The 11,856-nt window shown below is 39.8% G+C and overlaps 1 protein-coding gene across 4 annotated transcripts in view; it reads right to left on the reverse strand.

Moving 5' to 3' along the window:
- The window catches only part of LOC139952064 (peroxidasin homolog), a 70,415-nt gene extending 59,036 nt beyond the window's left edge, over positions 1 to 11,379 (reverse strand). For all 4 annotated transcript variants that reach the window (XM_071951006.1, XM_071951005.1, XM_071951004.1 and 1 more), the window contains exon 1: positions 10,869 to 11,379. In XM_071951006.1, coding sequence (XP_071807107.1) covers positions 10,869 to 11,038 — 170 coding nt within the window. In that variant the 5' untranslated portion in view covers positions 11,039 to 11,379. The remainder of the gene's footprint in view (positions 1 to 10,868) is intronic.
- Between the last annotated feature and the right edge of the window lie 477 nt (positions 11,380 to 11,856).

Consider the following 11,856-nt stretch of genomic DNA (forward strand, 5'->3'; position numbering starts at 1 on the left):
GCAAGAAATGATGGGGTGCCAGTAGCACCAATGGTTACTGTTACATCAATGTATTTTGGCTGGTAAACTATATTTGATAGGCAAAACTTTGTTGTGCTTAGTAAGTTGCTTGCTTACAGCATGGAGGATGGCTGAGACAGGCTTTGTGAAATTGGGCATTGGTCCCTTTCCAAATGCAAAACTTTAAACTAAAGCCTTCTCCAGAATGCTAAAATCCCATTTTTGAACATAAACCACTCGCATTAAGACTTGTGTTTTGACCGAAAGTAAGAGTCTGTTTGTAAATAGAAAACGTTTAATTTATCAAATCTAACAAAAAAGATTTTTTTCAAAGTGGATTTTTTTAGAAGGCTCAGACAGACATATCAGGTACATAAAAAATGTTTGCTTTGCCTTTAAGAAGACCAATGCTCCAAACAGGCAGCCATCGGACAACAAAGTTTGCCTTCAATTGCACCCAGTGCAAACAGACCTTGCATAGGTTGTAACTTCTGACCCTGGGACTTGTAGATTCTGACAACGCATGGCTCAATACAAACAAACACAAACTTGCATTTCTCACCTACAGACACAGTTTGTGTTATTGTTGCATGGTTTGCACCCCAACTTGAGCAACTGCAGTTGGGCCTGTCCCAAGTTTAGGATACTTTTTTGTATATCAAGTGTTGTCTGTGCAAGTACTTTTTGGGACAGCAAAACAGCACAGTTTCAATGATGTTCCTTCCCAAATCATCCGAAACAACTCGAGTGTTCAACAGTTTGGGGTGGCCCAACTACTACAGTGGTACCAGTGGCGCCAGTCCGAACTCCCTGCATACATTTTAGGCCAAACTATACTTTGAACGAACATGTTTCGTCCAAACTAAAAAATGTTCCCAACTTTATTTGCGACTGGTCCCAACTCAAGTGTTTCACCAATAACAGTTGGGTTGGCCCAACTACAGTGTATTTGAGTGTACAAATGAAGCCATCTGGGCCCTCTGCATGCGGTGCAACGGGCTGCTGTTTTTTTTTTGTGAGGATAGTTGGGCTCTGGCCTGCCTCAACATCACTTTTTGAGCAGTGAAGGGCCTACATTTATGCAAGGTGTTTTAAAGCAATTATCAAATGGATAGGAGCCCCAGAACCAGAGCAAAGAAGGAGTGGGAGCCTGAGCCGAAGTTTGAAAATAAGAAAACCTTGAGACTGTACATCATCAATAATGACGACCATGTAGTAATCACAGAACAATAATCTAGTTTATTGCTCTATCTGCACATTCAATGTACATCCCATCCTAACTGGTATTTGTTATCTCTATCACCACTCAGTCAGAGCAAGGTGATTCCAAGGTTGGGCTGCCCACACTGTAACACTCAAGTTGGTACCAGTTCCACTTTATTAAGAGTAACTATAAACACAAATATGAATAGTAAACTTGCGGGTACAACAATGAGTAAAATCTCTCTTGAAGGAGTTCCCTTTAGTTTGGGCATCTCTGTCTTTGCTGTAAAGTTGGGGGCGATTGTCAAGATGGTGAGGAACAATCACACAGTTTAGATTAAGTGTGTGCATTAAAAACTAACATGGGCTGGGTAACCATGGCATACACAACATCAGTTAGGTTAACAAATTTATAATGTTGGTTGATGTTCAAAGTATACTAGTATGAAGAGTACTACAGAGAGTATTGAAGCACTGGTTATCAATTTATATTGAAGTGTCCAATTTGAAAATCAATAACCCCAGGGTGTCTTGAGTACATCGTCCCACAAAGTTCTTGTGTCTTGCTGAATATCAAAATTGATAAGACCACTTCACATCTGTCACTCGGATGTCATGAAAAACACCAGCCCCGCAAATAACTGGCTCCAATGATTTTAGTCTGGGTAAATCCATCAATACAAGAGCAGGATATAGTGGATACATTCAAGAGGTACGGCACAAGAGGAGAAGAAAGTTAATCGCTCCTTCAAGATTAGAAAGACTTGAGACTTCTTTCTGATGATTGGACAAAATCTGGTGGTGATCAATTCGTGCGATTACATCGCAACGGGTTGATCTTCTTCGCTACGTTGATCAATAGCTCTTTTGAGTCTAATCAGTTCAGAAAAGAGAATGTTAAGCTACAGATCAGACGCTAGGCATTAAAGGGACTTATACCCGGGAAATAGTCGTCTGTGGGAAAACTTAAAGCGGGCTTTAGATGTTCGTAAGTCTCTTAAAGATACGTCACAGAAATTATTCTACTATAGCGATCTTGTTCTTGTACAGTGAACATTGGAAAAACTGCAGTCGCTCATTTTTAAGCAGCATGTGGTTCTTATAGTAGATCAAGCTTTTATGTATTTTTTTAACAGCAACAAAAAATTTGAATTTTACAGGCAGGTTATTTTAACAAAAATTGGGGGGGGGGGTTAATAAAAGGGGTCCAAGACATTCCAACAACTGCAACAACATTCACAAGTTGCTAATACAATCCTACTAATATACTATCCCTAAATAATAACAAGGAGTACATGTATACAGCATTTTGTGGTTTAAAAATTCACTACCTGGTTCTGTCCTTCGAAGCCCAATCACCAAGTCTTTCAAATCCAGGGTTCATAAGCCGCTTAATATTAACATGTCCCCTGCTTAAAATTTATGAATTCTAGCTGTAGTTCACTTTATACCTTTAGCTTCTTGTTCACATGAGTAGGGAACAAAATGGAGATCATCTTTTCAGAGGATTTATTTGACAAATTTACTTACTCAGGAAGAAACCAGATATCAATGAGAAGTCAGTTGTCTCTTTAGATTTCAGTTTTTGTACAGCGTTTTCGCTTACCCTTTTTGTCCATTTGTGATCAACCTCAAGAGTTTTAAAGGAACACGTTGCCTTGGATCGGTCGAGTTGGTCAAAACAAAAGCGTTTGTAACCGTTTTTTATATAATGCATATGGTTGAAAAGATGTTTTAAAAGTAGCATACAATGATCCACACAAGTTTGCCTCATAATTGCGTGGTTTTCCTTCTACTGTGCGAACTATCACCGTCGGCCATTTATGGGAGTCAAAATTTTGACCCCCATAAATGGCCGACGTGTTAGTCGACGAGGTAAAAGGAAAACCACGCAATTTCGAGGCATGTTTGTGTGGATCATTGTATTCTACTTTTACAACATCTTTCTACCCATATGCATTTTATAAAAAACGGTTACAAATGTTTTTCAAAGACCAACTCGACCGATCCAAGGCAACGTGTTCCTTTAACAAAATGTGTACTGAGCTCTGAGTAAGTTACATTACCTATGGTCATTAGGCCAGCATAATCGGTCCTTGTTGTGCCTCTAAATATGCGTCCCTTCCCAGGTAGAGTAATCACACACATGACCACGCTTTAGGTTCCCCCCTGGGGAGGAGGATGGGCTTGTCTGCTGCAATGGTTCCCCATCAGTAAAGCTTAAATGCAGGTGAAATGACAGGAAACTTATTATGCAGACAAGTGGGATCACTTGCTTTTCTGGGTTTTGGGGGACATATGCTTTTTGGCGACCCGTTAAATGTTTAACTTTATGCTCTTCTCCTCTGGGCATCCCACTTTTGTTAAGCTAAGTGTTTTCCTTTTTTTTTTTTTTTTTTTTTTAACTGTTTGTACAGTTGCACAGTTGGGAAATTGCACAGTTGGACTTTGAAAACTGGAACCTCAAAAGGTAACTCGTGATTCAACATAATTGCAAAAATATATGGGGGGGTACATGTACCTTCAGATCTAGAGCAAGTATGCCTCATCATGGGGCAATAGCGATGTGTTAGGAAGGAGTCTGCATCTTGAAGATTAAGATCTCCTGACGTAGGTACTCAGGTCAACAGACAGGGGGGATGGGGGAGGGGGGGGTGGGCAGACAGGTCAGGGAGGACGGGTTTTAAAGAGAGATGATGTCGACTATGTACTCTTAAAATTCCCAACCTCAGGGCATAATGATAAAACCCGTTTCATCATACTTCCAGTGAATGCGATACGGATTTTGACATCACAAATTTGCAACAAATACAGCACTAGTTGAACTGTGTTCAATTCTTGGGAAAATTCGCTGCGAAAACAGCCAAATTTGCTTCGCATTTGCAGGATGTATGAAACGGGCTTAAACAGGTTATTGGTCTGAATGTGGCATGATGGGAGGGGTGTACTTTGGGCATTTTATATCTGATCAGGCGACATTGATGCTTAAGGAGAATATTGACATTTTGGGGGAGAGGAATGAAGGATGGACGATGGGTGAACTGCATTCACAGTGTTTGCCCCAGACAATGGCTGGCATCTTGGAGTCTCCAGCAATACAGATTCACAAGGTCCGCATAAGCAGGACTTTAATAATCCCCCCAAAATCATTGGAGAAGTCTAGAGCAGGAAAAGGCCCTTGAATACAATATTGAACTTCTCTTACACCAAGAACGATTTTGGTCCACAGGGAAATTAACTGGGAGTTAAAAACGAGGACAGTATTTACAAAATGCAAGGAATGCCTTCGAGACACTTGAACAGTAAATGGCTGCCACTTAATAAAAACAAGAGGCCATGATGTTACTTCTAAGTAGATGTAGTGGTCTAGTATTCCCTGCAGTGGTATTGGTTATCAGGTTCATGGATACTTGGATAATATGAACCAGACTATTTATATGACCATGGACAGAATCCAGATTTCAAAAAAGGCTGTCAAGATAGCTAGCTTTGATCATAGAGTAAGTGATCAACCAAGAAGGAGGGTTTCAAATTTAAGACGTTTTTGGGCTATCTGTCTGTGACCCAGGGATACTGCAGCAATGGGCTACAGAGGCATAAAGGTGAAACAAAACTTACAAGTTTATAACAAGTTCCTGACATACCACAACCATTGGCATTTAAAATGGATAACTGACAAACACAGAAACCCTGACCCCATAATGTGATACTTGCCTTGACGAATAGACAAAGAAACTGCGCAGGAATCTGGATTGTTTTTGTCATACACTATTTTGACAGACATTTTTATTACTTTAATTGATTCAGTATGTGCTGCAAAGTTAAAGTGTAGTGATTGTGTAGGCCTACATGTACTTACAATTTAAATTCCTTGCCCTTAGACTGCCTTCCAATCCTAATAGCAGAATAATATTTACGATGTGTGGAACAAATTAAGAAAACTAGTCCAAGGACAAGATTAATTTCAATTCCCTTTAGGAAGTAGCAGGGCCACTTTTCACTTGGAAAGTAGGATTTGAGAATGTTGGCTGTGATTTAGCATTTTTGTTTTTGACTGTTGCAGTGCAACTGGAATACTGTCTCAAAGCATGGTCGCAAGTTCAGGATAATCAGTCTTAAGTAATCAATTAACAGTTAATGTTGAAATGAGTTCCTTAAAGGTAGAGTCATAGATTGGTTTATGTCAAACGAATGCTGATTTCAACCTAGGCCAAACTGTCAAGTTCAAAAGATACTTGCAACATCAGTCACCTGTGCAAGTCCTGAAAACAGTGATTAGTTACTTGTTGAGAAAATAACCAAAGACTTTTGCAGTAAAAACTGAACCAATCCATGTTAAGAATTGAAATTCTTTTATCGGACTGAAAGCAAAAATTTGAAGAAAAAGCGCAATGCCGCTGCACGCTTGTCCATTTGACAAATTTGTGAGTTTACTGGTCCGATGTTTAAATCACAGTCACTGCACCCTTAACTTAAAAAAGAAAGGAATATTAGGCCCTAAATCTTCCCTAAAAATACCTTTAGAAACTATGCTGAAAATGTAGGGAAGGGTGCCAAGTATACTCCAATTGTAAAAACCCATGACATTGTTTATGTTCTGATTTGAGTTCAATTGTTAAGAGTTGACTCGGAGTCAACAAGGTGAAGTTCAGGGTTCACTTATTGCCATTTAAACACCAACGTCACAAACCCCCTAAGAACATACAATAGCTCAAGACATTACAGTGTCAGGTCATGCAACATCAATCTTGCTCTTTGCTATTCAGCATACAGTACACTGGTCCTGTGTTTAGAACATTATCTCTACCACTCCCCACACTAACTCAAGCTTCGGCAAGACACCAACTAAAAAAATAGTCAATGTCCCACGAGTATAGCCATGTGCACATTAGCCTATTACTGTTCGGAGATAAAAAGAACACAAAGAACAAGACAATGGCAACTTGAAGACCAGGGCACAGTTTCATAAAACTGCTAAGCAGAAAATGCTGCTCGACTAATTTCTTTGCTGAGCAAGAAATGGGCAGGCACTGGTAGCAACGGTATAAACTTTTATGGAATGTGGCTGCTGATAACTTGTTACTGCTTAGCAGGATTTGTCTGTGCTTAGCGAGATTTTGTGCTTACACAGGCTTTATGAAATTGGGCAATAGACTACTACAGAACAATCCTATAACTCCTTACATGTGGATTTCCCACCATGGAACAAGGAATTACACAAAGACTGACCACCCCCTCCCCAAAACAAACTAACAAACAATTATAAATGCACTGGTTTATTATAACTTTCAACATCTATGCCCTGCAACTGAATCCTGCAAATGCATGCAAAGGCCTCCATTTAGCCTTTGCATGTAATCAAGTTCTATAGATTACCACAGTATTTTCAAAGGATTTCAAAAAGTGATCTTAGTCAAAATCCAGGAACAAAATGTAACATTCTATAGTTTGATTCCCCCCCCCCCCCCCACTAGGGTAGGGCCACATGACCCTCTTTCACCCAACCCCTAGACATTTCAGACTATTACCAGGGGACTTCATTGTTTAATAATAGTAGTAGGCTTTCACAGATGACTTATTAGTCTGGTCCCTGGTCTGGTTCTACTACACAGGGGCCCCCCTCAAGGGTCATCCATACACCACTGCAAAAAGAAGTCTGTGTACAATTTGTTCTAGGGGTCGTAAGGTCATTCTGGGACCAGACATTACCTCAGACATTAACAATTCCATCAACATCAGGGTCTGTTATTACCAAATCCTGACACACAAGCTGATTTTATACAAAACTTGACTGGAGGGCTTGAACAGCCTGGCCAGGTTTATCTCAAAAACAATGACTGTGTAAAATTAAGATGCTGTGAAGCTGTGGAAGGAATTGCTTTGTTTTTGACCCAAGACTTTGACCAGGCCTGCATTGGTTCCTGAAAGACCACTGTTTTCATCAATCAAGTATCAGTCACAGACACTTTCAAGACTTACAATAGCAGAGTGTCACCCTTAATTTGTTTTTGACTAAACATCTGAAGCGATCACTGAATCAACCAAACCTGTTAAGTTTCACATCCAGAAGGCAGGGTCCAAGGGGCTGACAGGATTTGGTAAAAAGGTGATCACATTTGCAGATTTTTTTTTAAATTGTGTCCAAATTGTTCACAACATGTAAATGGCAGATAAAATAGGGTGTCCAAAAGACAGCCAGACACCCTACTAAATTTCACAAGAGCAGGTCATATCATTGTACATAGCAAAACTATGGACCTCTAAAATGTTCCAAACTTAGGGGGGGGGAGAGCTACACACACATGATTGTACTCTAGAGTCAGGCAAATATGATGTGGCAACCTTTGCGCAACAATGCACACAACAGCTAAGGCAGCAGGCCATGAGGGGTTGGTCTGCCTCTGAATTATCAGCTTTTTTTCTCCAAGCATGAGAAAATGCAAGGAGCAAGCCAAATTTGCTTTTCTTCTTAACTTATGCCTGACAATTGATTACTCTGTTCACAGGGGGAAAATGTACTTTATGAATCACAAAAGAGGGAATCGTCTAAACACAGGTGTGCACTCAAGAAAACTTCACGGACCATGGAGGAAGGAACCTCCTTGGTTAGACACAAGAAGCACAACGTTTATCTTGTAACTGATAATCTGCACTGCTCACATCTCAGATCCCCATTGGACCATTTCTCGTTGCCAGTGCCACTCACAGTCAAATAGAGGGATAAGAAATACGGGATTTGAGGAGCTTTTCTTGTTCGGAGTATTTAAGCTGGATAAGGGAACAATCCTTCCTTTTGAGTTGATTGTGGCTGCCCCTTTACTCACACGTTTCACTCCCCTATTGTCCCCTGTAGGTTGACCCCTTTTAAGAGGAGATTCCATTATAGAGCTGGGAAGTGGTACAGCTCCGGAAAACTGTTTAAATGCCACAATTACTGTCAGGCAATACATAAACTTAATCAAAGTACAAGCCTTCATTGAAGGGTCTAGAATTAATGGGGAAGCTGTCATGCAGCCCTGCTGCAGTAACTTCCAGTACAGGATTTTCGTATAACTTTTTCAGCAACCATCAATCAGGACCTTGGCCCAATTCCATGGCTCTGCTAACACTACAGAGAATCTGTGCTTACATTAGCAGGGAATTTCTGCTTACAAGTGCTCTTGCGTACTCCAAGTTACAAGAAATTCTTTACGCATACAGCTAGTAGTGCAGAAGTTCGACCCTTGCCTGGCCAGCCCTGTTAAAGCAAAGAATGGTGATCACGAGCAGATTTCAGCGATATATGCACGGCAGCCATGAAATTGGGCCCAGAGTTAGCTTGTTATTTCACTAGTTTGTCAGCTTTTTCATGAAGCCATATTTCATGTAATAGGGATGGCTAACAATACTCCCACTTGGATGGAATTTTAACTGGTCCTTAAGTGTTTTTTCAAAAACAAGCATTTTGCCAGCGGACCACTGTTAACAGAGATTGCTGCATTATATTTTTTTCCTCAGAGCGGAAGTTACTGCAATTGAACAAAAAAATGGCAATGCAATTTTAAAATATTTTTCAGCAACCTGCCATTCACGGACCCTGGGGGATTTATGTCTCCTTCACAATACAACTATTTACAACAAGTTTTTAAAGCGACTTCCAAAGCTCTTCAGAAGCAATGGCACGAATCCCCAGACAAAGGATACAGCTTGTCATAGTGATCAATGATATTTGGCGTCAAGCAGGGACAATACATCAAATCAATGTTAAAGGCACTGTACACCTTTGGTGTTTGTCAAAGACCAGTATACCGACAATATGCATAAAATAACAAACCTTCAAAATCTTTGGACTCAATTGGTCATCGAAGTTAGATGCCTATTATAAAAGGCTTCAGGCCTGAAGTCTTTTAATATTTGAGTGAGAAATCACCTCTTTCTCAAAAACTATGTTTACTATGGTTTACTCCAGAGGGATCCATTTCTCACAACGTTACTTTCAACAGCTCTCCGTTGCTCGTTACCAAGTAAGTTTATATGCTACCAGTTATTTTGAATATGGACCAATAGTGTCCAGTGCCTTTAAGTTAGACCTGGAAGGCAGCTGTCATACATTGATTTGAAGGTACAGCGTTGTTATTTTTTATTAGTCCTTGTCCCTTCTTTCGATTGAACCTTTCATTGCTGGGGCACATTTCCTGCTTCACATTTTGTAAGAACGGGGAAACGTGTCGTTGCATTAAAACTGACAAGTGTCAACATTTGACAATAGAGTTCTTGATTTATGATGGCTTTAAGTTGCTTTTGATAAGTTAATCACTGACTGTTGTCTGGGCTAGTGCATGGATATACACCCCAATATTAGATTCTTATTTCTTTCTTTCCACAACTGTTGATACTAATCACAGTCTTAAGACGGTGGAATGTTTCATCTCGCTAGGTAGTAAGATTACCTTTCCCTGAACTCTGAAACTACCTCTGGAATGTTAAATGTCAAATGTGTAAATGACCCAGGGCTGGGCCTCATTTCATAGAGCTGCTTTAAAAGCAGAAGATATTGCCTTTAACAAGCCAAAACTTGCCAAAACCCAAATCGAGAAATTGTCCATACTATGCAAGGCTCTGGGCTGAGGCGGGATTCGAACTGTGGTCCACAAAGTAAAGGCAGTGAAATGCAGAAACCTGCTCCCCTCATCAACCAGAGTACACTAATACAATAAAGCAAAGTTGATGACAAAACTCAAAAGGAAGTTTTTTTCTTGTAGTACAACCTTAGATCGTTTACAGATTCTAAACACTGTATGGCTTGGCACACTCAGTGTGTTATGAATTTCTGTCATATTTTATTGCTTTACCCACAAGGTCATGGCCAGGGTGTCAAACTCGATTGTTCTACGTAGCTGCGCAGTGGGTGTCTGGGTAACACTACTAAATATAAACACTTGTGGTCAAAACAATGGACTATCCCCCAGTGAGGTTTGACTTGGCCTTACACCAATGATTTCAAGGAATAAATACAATGAACATTGTTTACTGTTGGACAATGATTTTAGTATCAAGTCTGACCTTTGAACCTATATATAGTTTGATCTAAATAACGTGTACTAACATGAGGTAGTACTAACAAAACAGAAATTCTCAAGCGGAGTGTCAACTTTTGAAGGAGAGACACGTATCCGGTAAAGAAATTGTTTCTGTCTGATTCACAAATAAATTCAAGCTGTGGCATTTCCACTACACAGAAGAATCACGTCTCTTGTGTCATTTTGTTATGAATATTCAAAATTAAATCAGACGAACTTGTCACCTTTACCCAAATTAGTATCTTCCAATTAAAAAGGCAAATTGAAAGCATCAGTGCATGGCAAAAAAATAAAAGAAACAATCAAACAAGAACACAGTTAAAATTAAATAGTTCTAACTTTCTTGCAATAAATTTGCACAATAATGGCCCTACTTACAACTTCATTCTTTAGTTAGGCTTCCAAATAATAACTTTGTTCATTACAGAATTTAGGAAAGTAATATTCTCATACTATTCAATTTCACATTCTTAGTATTTAGTAGAGTAAGGAAGGAGGAATTTAAGTTAACTCTACTTAGTAAAATAAAATAAATGAATCCGTCAAATTCGTCTTATCTGAAAATCAAAACATAAATAAAGAACTTTTTTTAATTTTTATACTTACAAAATCTTCGTCTCATTGTCGACCTGAGGGATTCGTGTGAGTTCCAGATGCATACACCTTACAGTGGTCCGAAAACACAGACAACCCAGTGGGCAAGCTTCAGTTCCAGCTGGCCAACAACACACAGCCACCACAACCAGCAGCAGTCCGACCCTTAAATCGAGCCTCATAATGCCCGGGCTGTCACGGCGACCAAGTCGACACGTCTCGGTAAACTTTACACTAAAACTTGTCCCGAAGAAAAAATGTCAACGAGTCAAGTCTAATCCCGGGCTCCTGATGCTTACCAAAGGCCTGGCAGCTCTAGGAGACAGTCCAACAAATCCCAGCTTTCTGTAGTCCTTTTTTTAACGGGAAGTTGTCTGTTCCGGGCAGAGAGCCTCTACCTCTTCTTGAACTGTAGTTTACCCCCGCTGCAAAAGAAGACCAAACAAATGTTTCCGCGCTATTGCTGATAGTGATACTTGTATTGTATGCGTGTGTGTACATTCGTGTACGTGAGCTAGTCCCTTTGGTGTGTACACTGGTAAGCATGTGAACAGTGGAAATACTTTTATGTGATTGGCACCTGATGACCGACCCCCTAGCCGCCTGATTTTTTAGGTCACTGCCGACTACTGGAACACCGTCTGTACCGCAAGCACACCTTTAAAGTGGCACTCCCAACCCAATATGCTTTTCATGCATGCAGTCTATCTACTAAAGACTTGGAAATTCACAAAGCTAGGAAGTTATTTTAAAACAATCAATCAATAACCAAGTCACAGTGATACTTCAATTGCGAGGGCCATATTTCAGCATGGAGGAAGGTATCTCTTTAAAAAAACGTTGTTTTTTTTAAATGATAGATTAGGACAAACGGCAAAAAGTTTGTGTAAGGTTCTTAATTGGTATCATATTTTTTCAGGATTCATAAAATTAGAAAAAGAGAGACTAGTTTTGTTTGAAAAGTCAACAACAAAAAATTAAAGTTTGGTCGGCAGAAGAG

The sequence above is a fragment of the Asterias amurensis genome, chromosome 20 (assembly GCF_032118995.1).
Source record: "Asterias amurensis chromosome 20, ASM3211899v1".
In the NCBI taxonomy this organism is placed as follows: Eukaryota; Metazoa; Echinodermata; class Asteroidea; order Forcipulatida; family Asteriidae; genus Asterias; species Asterias amurensis.